Below are 22427 nucleotides of genomic sequence, written 5' to 3' on the forward strand. Positions count from 1 at the left end.
TTGAAATTGTCTGGCCCACCAATATGATATCAAGCAGTCTTTTCCTTTCATTTATTCATTCAAACAAATATTCATTGGGTGCCTAATAAGTGCCAGACATTATACCCACCACTAGGAATGAAATGATAAGCAAAAACACAGCCCTTGCTCTCACTGGTCTGGTGGGGGAGAGAGACATCAATTAAACTGAATTGTATTTATTTGAGTGATAATTACTGTGAGGGGCAGTGAAATGGGGCTATGAGAGCATATACTAGCAGGATTCATCCTGATCAGGAAGGTCTTGGAAAGCTTCCCTGAAGAAGGCATGTTTTCAGGACAATCTGAAGGATGAGTAGAAGTTACTTAGGTGAAGAGGGGGAGGGAAGAGCATTTTAGGTAAAGGGAACGGAATGTGCAAAATTTTCAATATCTAAGTACTCTGTTCACATTTGAATTATATTTGAGTTCCTATTATAGTGAACAAAGTATAGAATATTTTTTAAAAACCCACATTTACTATATAAGACTTTGAAGGTTCACAAGGAGAATAACAGTTGTTGATTACAAAGTCTGCCATGTCACAGTAAGCACTGGAACACACAAATTAATATTCTAAAAAGAAAAATTATAAAACTAGAAAAGTGGGGCTGTTGATAATAAAACGTTTGAAAATTAACTATGTGTGAAATTAGATAATAGCTTCCAAACATGACTTTCTGGAGTCAGATTTTCTTGGATTTGAGCAGTTTCCATGATCAGATATCACTGATGGCCGGGAGCTTACAGCCTGCTGAGCATTGATCTTTTTCCATTGATTTTGCATTGAGAGTATTCTGTCAAAGCCTGTGGATAGTTGGAGATAATTAATTTTCTTCAGACAGGTTTTAGAGCACCTTAAAAGCTTCATAGATACAGCACTGGCAATCATAATAGAATATTTTGGTTCAAAGGCTGACTAATGGAATTGGTGGTCAATAGATTTCTGACCAAGCTTGAGACAGTTGGGTCTATATCTGCTATTGAGAGGCTGTGCCAATGGGCATTTCACTGTGGGCTGAGCACTGTGTTTCTATGACAGCATGATGTTCACCTAGGAATATGACCTGTGTGTAGATATTGTACTGACTGACAACATCGATATTCACAAAGCTCATTTAGTAGGACCATTCCATGATGCAAAGAATAGTTGGGCAGTAGCAACCACATTTTAATGCTTGATGACACTGGGTTGGTTGGCTCTCACCAAGTACATATGGTTTATTATATTGTGCTGTACCCCTCTGACTCATCATCCCTAGGTTAAATAGAGCAGAGACAGCACCCAACTGGCCAGATAGCATCGCTGTGTCTGCCTCATCCTGCTCTCACCATACACACACACCCCTGGACTATAAAGTGGCAAATAGAGAGGTAGTACAGACTGCATCTGGGACAGACACTCAGCAACAGCTGCCCTTACTGTGCCAGGCATCTCACAAACCATGGCCTCCTCTCAAATGGACCACACAGCCCAGGGAGATGTGCCCCTTCCGAAAACATGATGTCTCTTCATGCCAAATGAGAACAGGGAGACTTTGCAAAGATTCATAGTCTGTCATCATTCAAAGCCTACTTAAAATGTTGTAAGAAATTATAGAAACTAAAGAAAATGCCCTCGAATTCTCCTTTTAAAAATGTAATTCACTGTCTGGCAAAAGGCTAATATGAAACAATTCTCACAGAATTCACAGATAAACAGTGTCCTTTACAACAACGTGGTAAAATGCTCATGTGAACTAATATTCAGAGAATTCAGCTTTATCATTCATGACAATAAAGCCAGGAAAGACCAACCTGATCACCAGAAATAGGAACATCAGTGATAATAAACATATCTGTACTCAGTGTTTAGAGAGAGGTTTTTAAATAAACTCCCTTCATAGATTTAAGCCAGGAAAGCTCAGAAGTAATACTGTCAACCCGTGTTGAAACAATACATGGTAGTGAGTGATGGTCGCCTTTATCTGTCCCTGAAGCGAAGGATTTCCTGTTCCAAGTGGCACATATCACTGTGTACACGATGAATGGCAATGACGTCAAAGTATGCATGACAGAGAAGACATAACTTTTTTTTATTCTTGATTCATTGCAAAAGGATATGTGAGAAAGGAGACCATACGATTAGGATGGCTGCTCTTCCCTTCCCTGTAGAGTTTCTCAGTTACTTCTTGCAGGACAATGTGCATCTGGATGGAACGAAGTAGAGATGCCTGGATGGTACCCTAGGCATATTGCAAATGATATGTGAAACAATCAGGAAGCAGTTAAGTGTCACACAAAATAGTTTTGACTAAGGTACAAGAAGTAGAGAAGGAAATGGAAAATTTTTTTAATGTTTATTTTATTTATTTAACTTTGGCTGTGTTGGGTCTTTGTTGCTGCACACGGGCTCTCTCTAGTTGCGGCGAGCAGAGGCTTCTCTTTGTTGTGGTGCATGGGCTTCTCATTGCGGTGGCTTCTCTTGTTGTGGAGCACAGGCCCTAGGCGCACAGGCTTCAGAAGTTGTGGCACACAGGCTCAGTAATTGTGGCTGATGGGCTCTAGATTGCAGGCTCAGCAGTTGTGGTGCATGAGCTTAGTTGATCCGTGGCATGTGGGATCTTCCTGGACCAGGGCTCGAACCCAACCCGTGTCCCCTGCATTGGCAGGTGGATTCTTAACCACTGCGCCACCAGGGAAGCCTGGAAATGGACATTTATATTTCAAAATTTGAATGGAATTTATTTTGAAGTTCCTCAACTTGGCTTGGATTAGTGAAAGTTTTATCTCTTGGTGTATAATTTTTAAGGGAGGTGGGGAGAGCCACAAAGATAAGATGGAAGGGTGTAATCTAAACTTTGGAATTAAAATGTGGTTTCTATTTCTTGACTATTCAAAATACATTCTGCCTTCAAATCTGTCTCTTACAATGTTCTGGACTTCTTTTTTAGAGGACCACGAAACCCTTTTTTCCTAGTGTACCATAAATTGAGCACTAATTGTACATAAATTGAGAGACTTAATCTGCTATGGTCTGTAAATGACTCCTTTCAAGTAAGATATAATTTACTCAGAAGCTTTTAGCAAAAGCTTTACAATACAATAATCAGTACAACAGGATTGCAAATTCTTGTTATTGCTAATTGTAATAGCATGTGCCATGTAGCAGTAGCACAATAAAACAGGAGTCTACAAGGGCGGTGGGATATCCACATGGTCACTCAAATATTTAGCAAGGAGGGTAATTCTACATTTATATGGATGAGTCTGATGTAAATCACCTGTTGAGTTTATTCTAGGTTTTCCTAATAAATCTGAAGGAATTTGATGTTTGATTTTTAACTTAAGGGAATGTTTTAATACCATAATAGCAATATAAATATGCTTACTACATGTCAACTATATTCTTTTTTAAAAATATTTATTTATTTTATTTTTGGCCGCGTTGGGTCTTCATTGCTGTGCGCGGGCAGTCTCTATTTGCAGCGAGCAGGGGCTACTCTTCGTTGCGGTGCGCGGGCTTCTCATTATGGTGGATTCTCTTGTTGCGTAGCATGGACTCTAGGCACGCGGGCTTAAGTAGTCGTGGCTCGCAGGCTTAAGTTGTGGTGCATGGGCTTAGTTGCTTCGCAGCATGTGGGATCTTCCCGGACCAGGGCTCAAACCCATGTACCCTGCATTGGCAGGAGGATTCTTAACCACTGTGCCACCAGGGAAGCCCCAATCTTCTTACCAAAGAAATAAAAGGACATAAAGTAAGTTGATTCATATCCCAGGGAACTTGGAAGCTCATATTGGTTACATTTGGGGTAAAGATTAAATTTAGGTATGACCCTTCCTCTAGTCTCTGAGACTCTGCATTTATTTCTCACTTCCAAGATTTGTAGCATATGAAAAGGCATATACAATACATTGATACAAAAATCATATTTGCAAATATGTGTGCTTCCCTAAAAAAGTTGAGAGGTACCATATTCCTGTGGAACTTCACATATGTGTTTTTTCTCTGCAGATGGGGGCAGAAGGCATGGAAGGAGGTGCTTCAGGAAGTCAGCACTCTCGAAAACTCGTTAGCTTTACGTTGTCTGGTAAGGATGTCTTTGACCCTGACGTCCAGTTGGAAAGTGTGTAATTTCAAAGGCACGAATAGTCACTTCTTTCTGCACTCTCATATATGATATGTGAGCAAGTTTGTTTGTGTTTTTTTGGTAATACTTCTGGAAATTCAAGTATATCTCTTACCATGAAAAATTAGATTATTAATATAAACTCAGAAAGCTTCTAGCAAGTTGTCTTGTGATGAAAAGACCATAACTATGTATACTTACTTAAAGAAAACTGTAATGTAACATGTGCTAAACCCACTGTAGAGCTTAGATAACTGAAAACAATTTGTGCTGGCCTCATCTAGAGAAAGGAAAAATTTGGAGACTAGCGAAAAAAAGCCAAGGGATACTCCTGTTTCTGTGAAGGAGTACATATAAAGAATTGAAAAGTAGATAAGACAACTTTTTTGTTGTTTATTTTCTGGTTAGTAAAATATTCTGATTTTTTTATATATTTATCATACAACTGAAGCACTGCTTTTCGGGTTGTGAGTTGGAACTCATTGGTGATTTATAAGATTAATTTAATTGAAACTAGCAATTAAAAAAAGAATAGAAAAGAGCCAGAGTTTAACCACCAAAGGGAAATGTTTTTCATAGAACACCAGTTTATACAAACTGAAAATTTCACACACAAAAATATACACACCTATGTATGTGTATAATGGGTTTCAAGATAAATGTATTTCACACATAGATCACTGTCAAAAAAAGTTTCAAAGCCACCGATTTAAAAAAATTAATCGGCAGTCATAAAGTCAAGAATACTCTAAGAATATCAGTATTTGAAATGGACTTTTAAAACAGACGACCGTACTACAATACATGTAAAATCAAGTCTAACAGATGTCTATCACTGTAAGATGTTTTGTTTTCATTTTTCCATTATTGTAGTGCTTCTAAAATTTAAATTAGATTCACTTTTTCTTGGCTGCAAAAAAATGTTATGAATGAAAATAGAAAATGAAAATAGAAGTTTTCAAGAGTAAGGGTTAGAAGGCTGATCTTGAAAACACAAGTCCATGATGCATGAATATCACGTATAATGGAAGTGTGCACGTTAGTTCATTGCTGGCCCACGGCCTATCTGTGTCTGTTCTAGCATGTTCCTTCTCCTCCCCTTCCCCCGCCATACAGGTCACTTACTATGAAAACCATTTTGCCTTGGTTCTCTGACAAATCTCAGAGGCTGTAAACTGGTTCAAATTTGGCCAATAAATATATTTTGGTTGGAACCCTCAGGGTTTTGAAAATATCCAGATTTTTAGAAAAGCACTTACTACCACTGCCTGTGATACTACTCCCCACCCGCCTTATCTGTCTCTCTTTTGAAAGCACTTCAGTTGGCTACCTGTGCTTTAGACCTTCACAGTTCTGGGGTGGTTGCAGGAAGAGAAATTGTTTATAGATTTCTTCGTTTATAGATATGGAACAATTAGCCAACCTCCATGGCTCAGAAAACTTAGTTTGACCATACCACGGTTTTCTTAGTTTAGAAGCATTGCCCTAAGCTTTCAAATGATCAATATCACTCTAAATATGACACACACATATTGATTTTGACTCCAGAGGGGATGTTAATTAACCCACCGTGGGAGAATGACCACGTAGAAGTTGAAAATCCCAGGACATTTTCCTAAAAAGTAGGAAATAAGCTTTGGGGCACAGCCAAATCCTTTTTTTTCTATATACAACTTTTTCTAACATCCACCTCAATACACATGGAGGCTTGCTACCTAAAATCTGCTCTGTTTCTTACCATGTAATCAGCTATTTGCAGATGATGTATAGAAATGGCTAAAAATTATAGAAGATGAAAGCAATTTTATAACGGTAATTCTAAAAAATTCATCTGGTTGTTGCATATTGACAGTGGATGATAGTATTTATGGAGAGCATTTAAGCACTGTAGAATGTCTGTCTGCAAATGTTCTGCTCTTGATTATCTATGAATAAGTAGGGACACAAATAATTGAACTCTACAGCTAAAACAAAAGACTGTTTTTGTTTTTGCGGTACGCGGGCCTCCCACTGTTGTGGCCTCTCCCGTTGCAGAGCACAGGCTCCGGACGTGCAGGCTCAGCGGCTATGGCTCACGGGCCCAGCCGCTCCGCGGCATGTGGGATCTTCCCAGCCGCTCCACGGCATGTGGGATCTTCCCGGACCGGGGCACTTACCCGTGTCCCCTGCATCGGCAGGCAGACTCTCAACCACTGCGCTACCAGGGAAGCCCCAAAAAACTGTTTTTTGATGACTATCTTAAACCTTTTCTCCAAGTAAGAAGGATATTTAACCTGTCATACCTTTGTGACTTTGAGTCCTTCTTTAGTCTATTAGGTGATGTGGATATTTATGAGCAATAAAATATATAAAAGATAAAAGAGAGGCAAGAGATGGGTAAAGTGAACTGAATGATCAGAGTACAAATAATTGGTAGTTTATTGTATTTATTTGTACGATGTCCCTTGTGGAAAAGGGTTAATGGTGACATCTTTCTTTGCTCTGGCTTAATCTTCTGGTGGATGCTTTTTCTTCAAAGGAATGTTTTGCATGAATAATTTAGCTCTGTCAGATGTCATGGCAGCCATTTCTGTACATGTTACTCCTTGTTTACTGCAAAGAAATCCCTTCTTGAGAAGTAGATTTAATATCTAAAGAATGTCATTCTCTTGTCTGAGTCTGAGGCGAGCACAATCAAGAAAGGTAAGAAAATAAATATGTAAATTGCATTTTCTCTCAAAGCCATTTAATGCTAAATAAAGCCAAGTGAAAACATGTAGCATTAGTAAATTGACAGTAAAATGCAAATACTGTATTAATAATGACTCCGTAGTTTAGGAAGTGCCAGGGGTGGGGACTGTGAAGCTAATGAGATTACAGCAGCTTCTCTGAAGTGCTTGTGTAATTCTTTGCTCATCTTTCCCTTCTGCCACTGGCTTTTAGATCAAAGATCTTACTATATTTGATGCAGTGTTCTTAACATAAGGTCCTCTTGCTTGAATTTTTAAATCTTTTCTGACATATTAGACTGTCTCCCGCTACCGCCAGTTATGAGTCGTTAGACAGTCCTGGTCTGTTTTCATCACATGTTATCTAGGCCACAAGTTCTTGTTGGTCATTGGTGAACCTCCTCCAGGGAGTATGGTTCTATGGGCAACCCCAGGCCAATTCTGTCCTTCTAAGAAAGACTTTGTGTTTCAGGAATGGGCTTGAGTAGGATGACCCTGGTGACCTCCTAAAATGTGGGGTTACTCTATAGGGTCTCTTCCCCAGCTCATTTGGGTAATCCAAAGGTCTTGGAGGATTCAGAGGCCATCCACAGAATTTTTTTCTGAACCAGTGGTCAGGACTTCCCTACACTGATCATAACTGCATAAAGTTACCTAGAGGCTGTCTGTTCTCCCGGAAGCTTTCGACATCATTTAACTCTCAGGGCAACTTTATTCAAACTGATATTCTCAGAAAGGCATTGAGGATCCAGTGAAGCCAGCTTTATTTTCTGACATTTTTGTATCCCTCAGCTTGACCATTTTTAAAAGTTTTAGTCTCTTCACTAACCAGACTTTAGCCAGAACTTTTAGCAGCTCACATAGTATGAAATAACAAGTGGTGACTCTAAGATGAGTTATGGAACATTCATCAAATATTTAATTACTTAACAGCCTATTGAAAAAATAACCTTACAATTATTTAATATAGCAGATAGCATTCAAAGTTTAGAAATATTTCTGGCCTCCTTTTATTTCCCCTAACATTCATTTCATTTGTAGAATATGTATGACGTTTTAAATATGGCACAACTGAATGTGTGCTCTTAGGTTTCATCCCCAATTAAACTTAAGTCAGTGCATCTCATATGTGTATATAGAAGATTCACTTTTCTCTCATGGAGGAACATATTGGTTTTCTTTTTTAACACACTATTTACTAAGGGTTTCTCTCAAGACATTGTGTGAAATGGTAGCTGCCAAGCCACATAGAATAAGGGGGTGAAGATGTACGTGTTAGGCTCAAAACGTTTCCCAGGAAAAGTCATTTTAGTTGTATAAGGTGGTAGTAAAAGTTTGGCTTCATTTTGCAGCCTGTTAGGAGACTTTCTGCTGGAACTAGTCATAACCCACTTGTCCTCACTTACCTAAGCAATCATAGTGTGAATAACTTTGTTGTTTTACCAAATAGTTTCTGTTTCGAGCTTCCTGTGTGATTATTTAAGAACAAATTGTCGTTGAGCTGCTTGTTCTAATCAAGATATGTGAATCTTTTCTCCTCTGTCCCTCTCCTCTCCCTCTCCCTTTCCCTCCCTCCTTCCTCCTTTCTTTCTTTCTTTAAAGATCTTCGGGCAGTTGGGCTAAAGAAAGGGATGTTCTTCAATCCTGACCCTTATCTTAAGATGTCGATTCAGCCAGGGAAGAAGAGCAGTTTCCCCACTTGCGCCCACCATGGGCAGGAGAGGAGGTCTACTATCATCAGTAACACCACAAATCCAATTTGGCACCGAGAGGTAAGATGATCGTACGTGGCCTTCTGCTTGACAGTTAGGAAGTTGGCCAACTCCATCTCTCTCCACTGGGCTCTGTATCATTGAGCTGCTTATGGGTGTGGGCAAGATGGTTGAGGTGTCTAGAGGTTCTGTTAGAAAAAGGTACAATGAAAGTGAGATATTCCCTTCTAACCAGGGCTGGGTCTAGGGTAAATCAAGTGAGGCACTTCCTTCAGGTGCATGATTTATAGGGTCCAAAAGACTCGATGATCAAAATTAATATTTCAATGCAATATTTAAAAAAAATCAAAATCAAGGCAAAAATTTGTGATGAACAAAATATCAAAATTCTGTAAGGGCAGCATCAGTAACTGCCTTGCCAAGCCGTATGGGAGCCTGAGGCAGAAGGAAAAGTCAGTAATACTGATTCCATTTTTATTTAAAATTTTGATATTTTGTTCTAGCATATACCCAGTACAGATTAAAGGAATTTCTCTCCTTACTGTCTGGCAAATGGTTTTTGGATTTCCATTATAGATTTTGGTTACTTACATGAGCCATTCAAGGAGTCGTCATCCTGAGGCAAGGCAGATTGTGTTGATGGTATTTCAGACTCTCTCACAGTTACAATATGTTACCAGTCATCACAGTGCATCATATCAGTGAAATCAAGCCTAGGGTTTTCCCACTGGAACTGTTTAAAGTCAAAGAATGAACAGAGACATTGCTTCTTTTCTAGGGAGCAAAGTGTGAGTTCTCCCACCATTTCTCAGGAAACCAAGACACATTTCATATACTAGCATTAATGAGTGCTTCTAGACAAACCTGTATTGGCATGGGAGTTGCACAGTTAATTAAATCACTCTCTAAATGTTTAATGACAATAATATGTTCTAACAATGTTGAACGAGTATTTCATTGGAGAGGGAGATACTTCAGGGGATCTAAAACCAATTGGAGAAAAGATGTGGCTATTTGAGACTTGCCAGTGCAGCAGGATGTTTCTCCTGGGCAGTTTTTATGGTTATTTAAGTGGATAAAAACTACCTGTTTTCTTATTCCTGGTTTGAAAAACTACTTACTGTCCCCAAGTAGTGAATAACTTTTAAAGGCATACCACTTAATTTAACGCATTAGAAGCCTAGAAGACATAAAACGTTATCTCAAGATGAGCACTTAGAAGGCACATAGTGGATATAGTAATGATACTAGCAATAACTTTATTTCCCTAGCATTCTTTTTTAATTTAATTTAATTTTTTTATACAGCAGGTTCTTATTAGTCATCAGTTTAATACACATAAGTGTATACATGTTTTATACACATCAGTGTATACATGTCAATCTCAATCTCCCAATTCATCACACCACCATCCCCACCCCCTACGGCTTTTCCCCCTTGGTGTCCATACGTTTGTTCTCTACATCTGTGTCTCAACTTCTGCCCTGTAAACCGGTTCATCTGTACCATTTTTCTAGGTTCCACATACATGCGTTAATATACGATATTTGTTTTTCTCTTCTGACTTACTTCACTCTATATGACAGTCTCTAGATCCATCCACGTCTCAACAAATGACTCAATTTCGTTCCTTTTTATGGCTGAGTAATATTCCATTGTATATATGTACCACAACTTCTTTATCCATTTGTCTGTTGATGGGCATTTAGGTCGCTTCAATGACCTGGCTATTGTAAATAGTGCTGCAGTGAACATTGGGGTGCATGTGTCTTTTTGAATTATGGTTTTCTCTGGGTATATGCCCAGTAGTGGGATTGCTGGATCATATGGTAATTCTATTTTTAGTTTTTTAAGGAACCTCCATACTGTTCTCCATAGTGGCTATATCAATTTACATTCCCACCAACAGTGCAAGAGGGTTCCCTTTTCTCCAGACCCTCTCCAGCATTTGTTGTTTGTAGATTTTCTGATGATGGCCATTCTGACTGGTGTGAGGTGATACCTCATTGTAGTTTGGATTTGCATTTCTCTAATAATTAGTGATGTTGAGCAGCTTTTCATGTGCTTCTTGGCCATCTGTATGTCTTCTTTGGAGAAATGTCTATTTAGGTCTTCTGCCCATTTTTGGATTGGGTTGTTTGTTTCTTTAATATTGAGCTGCATGAGCTGTTTATATATTTTGGAGATTATTCCTTTGTCTGTTGATTCATTTGCAAATATTTTCTCCCATTCTGAGGGTTGTCTTTTTGTCTTGTTTATGGTTTTCTTTGCTGTGCAAAAGCTTTTAAGTTTCCTTAGGTCCCATTTGTTTATTTTTGTTTTTATTTCCGTTTCTCTAGGAGGTGGATCAAGAAAGATCTTGCTGTGATTTATGTCAAAGAGTGTTCTTCCTATGTTTTCCTCTAAGAGTTTTATAGTGTCCGGTCTTACATTTAGGTCTCAAGTCCATTTTGAGTTTATTTTTGTGTATGGTGTTAGGGAGTGTTCTAATTTCATTCTTTTACATGCAGCTGTCCAGTTTTCCCAGCACCACTTATTGAAGAGACTGTCTTTTCTCCATTGTATATCCTTGCCTCCTTTGTCATAGATTAGTTGACCATAGGTGCATGGGTTTATCTCTGGGCTTTTCTATCCTGCTCCATTGATCTATGTTTCTGTTTTTGTGCCAGTACCATATTGTCTTGATTACTGTAGCTTTGTAGTATAGTCTGAAGTCAGGGAGTCTGATTCCTCCAGCTCCGTTTTTTCCCTCAAGACTGCTTTGGCTATTCAGGGTCTTTTGTGTCTCCATACAAATTTTAAAATTTTTTGTTCTAGTTCTATAAAAAATGCCATTGGTAATTTGATAGGGATTGCATTGAATCTGTAGATTGCTTTTAACCATGTTTTTAACCATGTTACCAGTACAAGCCTGATAAGGGGGGGTGTAAGGGATGAGATTATCATCTCTCCATTTGTGTGATTAAGAAACAGAAGCTTAAAATGTTTATGTAACTCGCTATTCAGAGGCTAGTAGTGCTTAAACTCTGCTCCCTTATTCTAAGCAAGTGCTTTTTCCATTAAGAAGATGACTAAACTTTACGGCCCTTTGGTGAAAATAAATTGTTATGACTGAATAAATTTAGTGACCCCGAAGTGTAAAGCTGTCTGACACTATTCATATCACTGTGGTTGCCTGGATACTGCCAGAGGAGGAGAGAAATGGTTCAGGTTAGATTCCTGGCTCCATCACTTACTTTTCCTGAAAGCCTCATCATTAAAAAGAAAATTTTATCTTTGTAATATATGTGAAAGTCTTTGTAAATGAGTAAAGCTCTTTATTTTTATTTTATATCCTTATTAATATCCAATCCAGTTTTCTCCAATGGCATTCTTAAAACAACACATCTTATCTTAACCTCATACTTTTATTTTTCTGTCCCAGAAGAAATGTCCCTGTGTGCCTTTTAAATTAAGTAACTTCCATTTAAGCATTGTTTTATTTTAATATAAACCGGGGAAACCATCATATCCTTTAGATGTTCCTACTTTAACCACTAAGTGAAGGAGTATTTTAACCTATGATGTGCAACTTCGAAAGTACCATGGGATCAGGAATTAAAATTGCTGTTAATCAAATGTATCAGTTAAGTCTAAGCCACTCTATAACAAGATATTAAGTATTAAAGAATAAAGATACGTTAAATGTAGTGAGCACTAAAATTGTATTGTGCATAGTTTAATATTTGATAGCATCTCCTAAAACTGTTGAACCAGGAAGGGTTGGATGATCGAAGGGGCTTCCTTTGTCATACAGATCCTAGCTGTTGCTTTTTAGTCTTTGTGAATGTTAATGACTCTGAGTGAATAAAGGATTGACAATAGCTGCAGATTTTTCTGGCAATGTGGACTCTGTGTGTCGTTAGGATTTAAGAGATACTATTTTCTATAATAATAAACTGATATACATAATTTCATATTTATCTTTTTTTGACTCAACATGTTATGTTTTGTTTTCAGAAATATTCCTTTTTCGCACTCCTTACTGATGTCTTAGAAATTGAAATTAAAGACAAATTTGCCAAGAGCCGACCTATCATCAAGCGTTTTCTGGGGAAACTAACCATTCCAGTCCAGAGGCTTTTGGAGCGACAAGCCATCGGGTAATCAGCCGTCACACCTAGGGGTCTTGTTGGGATTAGTTCCTACTGAAGCAACTGAAATGATACTTTGAAGTCCGAGGACTTTTCTTACTGATAAGAAGTGGTAACATAATTCTTTTAAAAAGGAAAGTGCTCCATGCCGCAGAGCGGCTGGGCCCGTGAGCCATGGCCGCTGAGCCTGTGCGTCCGGAGCCTGTGCTCTGCAGCGGGAGAGGCCACAACAGTGAGAGGCCCGCGTACCACAAAAAAAAAAAAAGAAAGAAAGAAAGAAAGTGCTCATATACTCATTGAAATGTGAAGGGCAGAAAGCACTTTATTTTAATTATATACCTTTTTTTGGGTTATCTATCTTTTCCACGATGTACCTACCATTATTACCATTTCAGTGTCAAATGTCACAGTGCTCAGTTGTTTTTGAGATATTGAAATCTTGCTATAAAAGTCCCTCCCTAAAGCAAGATCTCCGTGTCAGGTTGACACCTCCTGATCCTGATTAACCCCATCCAGAGAATGTTATTCCTGAGACACCAAAACCACCTTATTTTAGGGCCCTTTAAAACAAAGCCTAGACTCCGAGAAGGTGTTATAGTGGAGCTTTAAGACATGTACGTTCGTTCAGACAACTAGAAATTACTTGTTGAGAGAATTTTAAATTTATTTATTTATTTATTTTGGCTGTGTTGGGTCTTCGTTTCTGTGCGAGGGCTTTCTCTAGTTGCGGCAAGCGGGGGCCACTCTTCATCGCGGTGCGTGGGCCTCTCACTATTGCGGCCTCCCTTGTTGCGAAGCACAGGCTCCAGACGCGCAGGCTCAGTAATTGTGGCTCACGGGCCCAGCCGCTCCGCGGCATGTGGGATCCCCCCAGACCAGGGCTCGAACCCGTGTCCCCTGCACTGGCAGGCAGACTCTTAACCACTCTGCCACCAGGGAAGCCCGTTGAGAGAATTTTGAAATGTGATTTGACGTCTGTTTTCTTTCTGTGAACTTTTTGTAAGCTGTGAATCAAGTAGTTAAGAAATCGTAACATGCCTCCATCCCTTACTATATAAATGGTGTATATATTTTCACATGGTAAGTGCCAGCAAACCCAGTAACACTGGTGTTCTCAGGTGGCGCTGGGGGACATCTTTTTCATTTTAGGAGGACATTATGAACATATGATAACAGTAGTGGTAGTAGCAGCAGTATCAGTGATAACAGTAGTTGTAGTAGTGGTAGCAGCAGTAGTAAACCAAAGTAAACAAAAAAGATGATGAGACCCTATTCTATGTCAGGAGCTAAGTAAATTACACTCATTAGCTCATGTAATCTTCTCAACAACTCTGAGAGGTGAATAATGTGATTATACCCATTCTGGAGATGAGAAATCTGAGGCTAGCAAGCCAGGGGTGGAGCTGGGATTGGAGCAGATCCGTCAGCTCCAGAATCCCAGCTTCTCTGCAACACTAAGGACTGGCAGTGATGGAATACTAGTCTAGCTAACTGAGGAAGGTTGCTCATTCCTATTCACCTTGCAGCTAATTAACTGTTCTATTCTGGCAAGTCACAATTTTTTCAGGCATTAGTTTCCTCATCTGAAAAATAAAGTCTTTAGACCGATGATCTCTAAGACACCTTCAAAACATGAAATTAAGAGATTCTAATGGATTCTAATTCTCTGGCCATCAGAGACAATGGTTGAGCCAGACCACATGAAGTAGAAATATTAGGCTGAAATTCTAGCAGCCTGGTTTAATTTGATAAAACTGGGAAATCGCAGTTATTTTTAAGGATAGCAATTATTGCTTCTAGTAGAGATATTCTTTGGGAAGTTTTTAAAAATTATTTTTAGGATTGATAGAAAATGAAAAATTACGAAGAGTGAGAATTAACTCTCATTGGAAATATAATTTAGTTTCTGTAAGTATAATCATATAATTTATATAATATCTGTGACACTTGGCAGAGTGTCAATTTATGTATACCAGTAAGAATGATCAAGGAAAAATAAAATCTTGAAACTGGAAATGCTTGAAAGCATTTTGAGTGCTTGAAACTCCTGTTAACTTGCTGGCTTTTCATTCAGTCTTTTAAAGAACTGGACACATAGAGTACTGCCTGTCATGGATTCCATATGCACTGGAAGGAAGTCCAGCATGAATTCGTAAAGTATCAGAATTATGAAATGTTTCTACATAAGTATATTAAAAGCATTGCCTGATACTTAGGGATTTGCTTTATTAAATAAATATGATACTACATGTTAGTGTATTGGCTGTTAGCATCTAAATCTATTTTTGATCTGATTATTACTTTCTATCAAGTAATTGATACGTCTTGAAAAATACTGAGTTTTCTTATGTGTTTTGTAGACTGCAACTCTCTGAAATAGCTGAGGTTTTACACGGTGAGGTTTTATAGGATGAGCTAGAAGTCCTTACTAATTACCTATTTTAAGAGCATTGGTTTGAATGTGACATTTTTCAGAGAGTGGCTTGCATTCTGTCCAAAAGGCACATCACTGTGCCATGCTTTGTCATTTGCTGTGATTACACTAGTGAGAGAATGTCTCAGTCAGACAGTGAGAGTTCTTTGGCACTTATTCTTTATAATGATGTATCATAATAATATATAATATAGGGTACACAATTATCTGTCACGGTAAGAGGCAGGATGAATCAGATGAGACTGAGTAAGAACAAGAAAGAGGTGAATCCCTTGACAGGCACTCACAAAGGATGAAACCCCCTTGACTTGGAATCTCCAAATAGGGAGGCTTTCCTGTACTGATAGATTGAATAGTTGAGTATCTTGTCAGTTTGGGTAAAAAATAGCACTAACACCTGTTAAAATTCTTTTTTCCAAGTAAAGAGTCTCATTTGTTAAATTTATTCAACAAATGTGTGGGTGTGTATACATATAGTGTCTACTAAATGTTAAGCACTGTGTTGGGTATTTGAGATATGATAGTGAGCAAAAGGATGGATGCCATTCTTAGAATCCCTACTGAACATTTACTTCCTAGCTAAAATGCATCACTTTTATAAGTTTTTATCATCAACACCAACACTTTACTTTTATTGGCCAAAGAGGAGGAGAGGAGAGTCAATTTAATTTTAACAGAGAAATGAAGAGTTTTATTATTCCAGGACTGAATGTCCAAAGATGTGGGTGAGGAACTGTAATGTTGAGAGTAGGTCCCAGTAGTTTGCTGCTGGGTTCATGCGTTAGTGGACAAAGGTGGAGCATCTCTGTGTGTCAGGCGCTGTCTAAATGCTGGAAGACAGTGGTAAGAGAAAAAGACATCCCTGCTGTCATTATAGTCATTATAGAATTATTCGAACACGCTAATGTAAAAGCATTTAACATACCTGTAATGTCTAATAGTTAAAAATGCCAATATATCCCTTTACAGAAAAAAATGTTTTTAAATACCAGATTAAGTAGACAAAACATTATGATAATGATTGCATTGAGATGAGCCATGAGTAAATATCATTAAAATGCATGCTACTGAAAGCCGCCAAGAATCACTGAAAGTGTGCATAAAATGAGATCTGATCTGGGGACTGCAGATCAGGGACTTCTGTGTCAGATGCATCTGTGTTCTAATCCTGGTTCTGTCACTTAATTGTTGCCTGGCCTTGGGCAAGTTACATACCCTCCCTATGCCTTAGAAAACAGGGCCACCACTTGCCTCACAGGGAAGATTGAAGGAGATGATGCATGCAAAGCCCTTATCAGAGTGTAAGCACTCAATTGGGGGAAACAAAGCTTTTTAAAAACATCAATCAAAAAATTATTACAACAATTCTAGGGAAGAAAAAGAAAGAAGTAAAGGAAATGATCTCATTATTTTAAGAAAATCTTGCTATGAACTCAAAGAAATTCATAAGAGCTGAACTGGGATTTCACATTAGCAAGTAAATGTGTACACGCTAATGTAAAATCCCAGATAACATCTATTTATAATTGTACGGAGGAGGTAGAGAAGAACAAGCAAAATAGTTATGGAGATGAATAATCAGTAGCTGACCAGAGGCCCTGAAGTGTACAGTGGTGCAAGTATTAGGTAGAGCCTTGTGTTTTCCTCCTGAAGTTGCCATTAGAGGGCAGTGTGAGAGCAGAGATAGTGTGATTTGGTACTATCCCTCTGATTATTTTCCTTAATTAAGAATAAATCAGATTCTCAACGAAAGTTGCTTGCATACAGAGAAATGATGCGATTGTATTTGACTTTGATAAATAAACACGGAATTGAAAAAGATCAACTGCTCCATCCTCGAGGAGGTTGGTAGCCTGAGCCTGGAGCCAAGGTGGGGCAGGAGCTGGGCCCAGTTGTGGTCCCCTCCAGCGCACCTCCATGTGTGGCAGCGAGACTCCGACAGCTAGTGCAGGTCTCCAACTGTCCCATCAGTATGGCTTACAAGCTGACTGGAGTATCAATGATAGGCCCCCCAATAGTGAGGGCCAACAGTGAGCCGCTTACTTTACAGGTGAGGAAAGGAAGGTGCAGCAGCCCCCTGCCTCTCACACAGCTGGAGCAGCTGTCAGAGCCCGGCCTGTTCTCACGCTGCTCTCTCCTGACTCCCAGCTCCTGTTCTTCAGGATACAGCAGCACTGTGCCCTCCATGTGATAACCCTTACCTGTGCGCCTCTCTCTCTCTTTTGTTTCTTTTTCTTTTGCTTGGCCGGCCGTGCAGCATGCAGGATGCGGGATCTTAGTTCCCCAACCAGGGACGGAACCTCTGCACCCTGCAGTGGAAGCACGGAGTCCTAACCACTGGACCACCAGGGAATTCCCTGTGCCTGTCTTTTTAGGACCTAACTCCTGTCATGCTAAATGCTAAGGAACCAGACCTTCTATACATTTACACTTGAGTCAGAAAACACCCAAAATTTTTGGCCTTTCTCAGCCCCTTGATGGCTTTTAAAATGCCGTTTCTCTGGTCACTCTTAACAGTGAGAGAGCAAATCAGTGCCCTTTAAAAAAATCATAACAATATTGTACAGTATTGCATTTTCAGCCTTTACTGATACTTTTCCTTGTGACAAGATTCCCTTTTATCCCTGGGTTTATAAGTATTCATTTGTACAAATGAACAAAATTACACTGACTCTTAACATGCCTTTGACCTTTTATTTTCTTGTGAGTATGCACGTTTCAAGAGAAATATGTGGGGTTTGGGGGGTGGCCTATGGGAAGAAGATGAAGGCTGACACCAGAGTAGTACGGATGAAGGAACCATTTCTCCTCTTGCAGTGACCAGATGCTCAGCTACAACCTCGGCAGAAGGCTCCCAGCTGACCACGTGAGTGGGTACCTCCAGTTCAGAGTGGAGGTCACATCTTCTGTGCATGAAGGTGAGATACCTGTATAAATATATTGCCATAGGAAAAACTTGTTGAATCTTACTCTGTTGTCAGTTTACATTTGAACAGAATTGTTTGTATCCTGTTCTGAACATAAAATAGCTATCAAATGATTACCTGCTGAAGTTTTCCAAGCAGATTTAAAAGGCTGTTTATCAAAAAATCTCTCTTAGGTTTTACCTGCATTTGGAAACTGGGATGTGGAATTTACGGCAGTAGTGAACATGTAAACCTCATATGTCAAACTGACCAGCAATATATGTACTCGTTTAGTAGTGAATAGTAACTCTTAGCAAGTTGGTGATACTGTAAAGAGACCTCAGTGGAATGACTGAATTCTTTGAACTCATTAGTGGCAAAGGAATAGGACATTAAAAGTTCGTTCGTTATTACTACTTTGTTTTTATAAATGCTGTTTTCTCCTTCAGATGCTTCTCCAGAAGCTGTTGGCACAATACTTGGAGTCAATACTGTGAATGGAGACCTAGGAAGCCCTTCTGATGAGGAGGACATGCCAGGGGGCCATCATGACAGCACGGTTTGTTCCAATGGACCAGTTTCTGAGGAAAGTGCTAATGGGACCCCCAAGCATTCTTTCAGGACTAGCTCTACTCTGGAAATAGACTCAGAAGAATTAACCTCTACTTCTTCAAGGACCTCACCTCCCAGAGGACGTCAGGATTCACTCAATGATTACTTAGATGCTATTGAACACAATGGCCATTCCAGGTCGGGTGCAGCTACTTGTTCGGAAAGGTCCATGGGAGCCTCTCCGAAACTAAGGAGTAGTTTTCCCACCGACACAAGACTCAATGCAATGCTTCATATCGACTCAGATGAAGAAGACCACGAGTTCCAGCAAGACCTGGGTTATCCATCCTCCTTGGAGGAGGAAGGAGGGTTGATAATGTTTAGCAGGGCATCAAGAACTGATGATGGGAGCCTGACATCTCAGATAAAGCCAGAAGACAACACGGTGGAGAATGAGGAAGCCTCCACCAATGAAGCTGCTTCCTTCGAGGACAAGCCAGAAAGTCTTCCAGAGCTTGCGGAGAGCTCCTTCCCCTCAGGCCCAGTCCCTGATGAAAGCGAGAATGCCCCGGAGTGTCAGCCGAGTGCTGACCAGGGGAGCACTGAATTGTGCGGCGCCCAGGAGGTAGATCAGCCCACAAGTGGGGCAGACACGGGCACTTCTGACACGTCAGGAGGAAGCCGAAGAGCCGTCAGTGAGATGGAGTCCCTTGATCAGGGGTCTGAGCCTTCCCAGGTGTCCTCGGAAACAGAGCCCAGTGACCCCGCCAGGACAGAGAGCGTGAGCGAGGCCAGCACCAGGCCTGAGGGAGAGAGTGACCTGGACGGGGCCGACAGCTCCTGCAATGAGAGTGTCACCACGCAGCTGTCCTCGGTGGAGACACGGTGCTCATCTCTTGAGAGTGCGCGGTTTCCCGAAACCCCAGCCTTTTCTTCTCAGGAGGAGGAAGATGGAGCCTGTGCAGCAGAGCCCACCAGCAGTGGCCCTGCTGAAGGCTCACAGGGTTCCATATGCACTCCTGGTTCTTTACCTGTAGTGCAGGTGCCCAGTGGAGAGGAGGAAGGGCCAGGGGCAGAATCGGCTACTTCACCTGACCAGGAGGAGGTGGGGGAGGTCTGGCAGCGGAGGGGGAGCCTGGAGGGAGCTGCTGCTGCTACTGAGAGCCCGCCCCAAGAAGAGCGTGATGCGGGGCATGCCCAAGGGGCTTGTGAAGGGGCCACTGCCCAGGAGGAGGGCGCGACCGGAGGTAGGATGTAGAAGACAACGTGGCTCGTGGCTCGGGCATACCCGCTCAGAGAGAAGTCTTGTGGTTTTGTCCCTCAGTGGAAATTGTACTGCAGGGCACATATTAGCTGAATTCTTCTCCTTGGGGTTCAACAGCTTTTTTTTTCTTTTAACATCTTTATTGGGGTATAATTGCTTTACAATGGTGTGTTAGTTTCTGATGTATAACAAAGTGAATCAGCTATATGTATACATATATCCCCATATCTCCTCTCTCTTGAGTCTCCATCCCACCCTCCCTGTGGATCTTCTTTTGGTGGAATAAGAGGCCTGTCAGATAATAGTCTTAAACTTAGATAATGAACCTCAAGGCTCTGCATCAGTGCGGGCACCTGCTCTGCCTAGAAAGGTGGCCCGGTGGGTGGGGGCACCCCTGGTCCACACAGGCCTGGAGGCCTGGGATGCGTGCCGCGCGCTGGCACATTCAGTGCGCCTGGGGCTCAGTCCTCTTGTCTGGGCAGTGTGAAAAAGCATAATGAATCTCTGGCGGGACCTGGGTTTGTAGATACAAAACCAAACAGACTGGCAGCATCTACGTTAGTGTTATCTGCAGGGTTTTCAGGAACATCTTAACTCGCTCCTTATTGCATGAAGCTTCAAAACAGAAGGTTAATATGTGGTTTGCATCAAATGTCATATTTTTGCCTTCTGCAGTATAAGAAATGTCAACTAAGTTAGGTGATGCATTCTGACACTTGAAAACAAGCTGTTTGAGGATGCAAATTTACACATAAAATTTGTTTTCTGTCTCAATGAATGTGGCTCAGTAGAATGATGCCTTTAAACTGTTCTGTTATAGCTGCATCAAAAAGTCTGAGTATAATTTCATATGCCTGAATAGCATAGACTCAGAAATAGAAATGATTTTCTTATTCTGTAACTTATTTTTCTACCTATCCCCTTCTTTTCTTCCTCCACCGTTTTTTGTTTTTTTTTGGTTTTTTTCATTATCTTCCAGTCATTGTGTGACCCTAAAGCATTGCTACGTGACTAGGACAGATGCCAGGGTGGGAAAAGGCAGGGGACGGGGAGGAATGGGCCCAGACCGACATCTCCCTAGAAGACCCACTTCTGACTAAGCATCCACCTCCCATTCTCTTCTGTTGTTTCTGGGTCCTCATATGGGAAATGAGACGAAAAAGCGATAAGAGACTAGCCCCAGGACTTTTGTTAGGTGTTTTTTTTCCCAAAGGCTGTTTTGATACTGAAGGGGAAAACAATACTCAGGTAACTGTTTACCTTTAATCCTAGGTTCTCAAGCCAACGGCCACCAGCCTTTGCGATCACTGCCTTCAGTGCGCCAGGATGTTAGCCGGTACCAGAGGGTGGACGAGGCTCTCCCACCAAGTGAGGACCTGCTAACTAAAGGGCTCACCTCGATCAAAGGGTTCAAGGGTGACGGGACCTAAAGGATGGTTGCCCAGTCCCCCAGAAGTAGAGTTTTGGGAGCTGCCACGTGATTTAGCAGATACAGTCTGGAAAGTGCTTAGCAGAAGACTCCTCTCTGGCACAGTTCCACCAAATGAAAGGGTAGCTGGGGGAAAGTAGATACTCTAAAGTAAAAGAGATCCAGATGTTATGGACAATAGGATGTATAATAGAAAAAATTTTAAGTTTGCATAGGCAGTATAAATTTTCAGTTATTAGACAAATAGGTACAATCTCTTAGAAGAACCTTAGCTCTAGGTAATATACTGCTTTTTATTCATTTACAACATTTTAAATCATTAACTACAGGGTCCTGGTTTTTTTCCTTAGGAATATCCAGAGAAGTGTTATTAATTTCAGAAATTAGTCTACTATTTTCTGGACCATGATGATTATCTGGAGATTTGAAAGATATTTCTTTTTTTTTTTTTTTGCTTTCAAGAAACACGTAGCACTTAAAGGAGAGATGGGTGAGCACTAGGAACGCTGGGAAAGTATTGCGACCTGAACTCCAAGAGCTGAGTGATGCCCATGGCCAGTCATAGTCTGAATGTAATTTAAACTCTATTTAAGTTTCTAGAATCCCTTAAAGCAGTATTACTCTGTGAGAGCAAAGCATTTTGAAGAACAGTGATAAAGCTCAGTAAATACTGTTTTTAAGAACACATTGGAAAATACATCTTTCTGCCTTACTGCTTTTCCTTCTTGTTCACCTTCTCTATTCGCCCATCTTATATGTGATCATGGCAAGAAGTGGATGCTTTTGGCCCTCTGTGTTTTAAAAATGGTGGGACATAGAGCAGGGGCAGTATGCATTTAAAGGGCTAAAATGCTGAGTAGTTAGTTTTGGTGAGTGCTGACAAAAGAGCTGAATGGTGCTCTGTACAGTTTGTCAAAATATTGACTTAATCGTTTATAAATACTGTTGTGCACAGATCCTCCCCTTGTTCATATATTTGGATAGCTGAGGGTGGTTACTCATAGGAAACATATATTTTAAGCAGTTTTTAAAAATCATCCAAGAGATTAATTAACCATTGTGTCATCTTAAGCAGGTGGAGGGGAAAACTTCCTTACTGTTTACCCTTGGAGAAAACATTAGAGGCAGAAAAGAAAAGTATTCCTGGGTGATATTTAGATAT

At 40.3% G+C, this 22427-nt stretch overlaps 1 protein-coding gene across 9 annotated transcripts in view; it reads left to right on the forward strand.

The window, feature by feature from the left end:
- Nucleotides 1–22427, forward strand: part of HECW2 (HECT, C2 and WW domain containing E3 ubiquitin protein ligase 2) — a 414407-nt gene that overhangs the window by 261474 nt on the left and 130506 nt on the right. For 8 of the 9 annotated variants that reach the window (XM_027125303.1, XM_027125331.1, XM_027125328.1 and 5 more), the window contains 6 exons: nt 4013–4088; nt 8438–8607; nt 12547–12689; nt 17932–18032; nt 18470–19819; nt 21109–21204. In XM_027125303.1, coding sequence (XP_026981104.1) covers nt 4013–4088; nt 8438–8607; nt 12547–12689; nt 17932–18032; nt 18470–19819; nt 21109–21204 — 1936 coding nt within the window. The remainder of the gene's footprint in view (nt 1–4012; nt 4089–8437; nt 8608–12546; nt 12690–17931; nt 18033–18469; nt 19820–21108; nt 21205–22427) is intronic. The other variant, XM_027125339.1, reaches the window with a different exon arrangement.

The sequence above is a fragment of the Aethalodelphis obliquidens genome, unplaced genomic scaffold, assembly GCF_003676395.1.
Source record: "Aethalodelphis obliquidens isolate GAN/ISIS:26980383/991018 unplaced genomic scaffold, ASM367639v1 scaffold2, whole genome shotgun sequence".
NCBI classification, from domain to species: domain Eukaryota; kingdom Metazoa; phylum Chordata; class Mammalia; order Artiodactyla; family Delphinidae; genus Aethalodelphis; species Aethalodelphis obliquidens.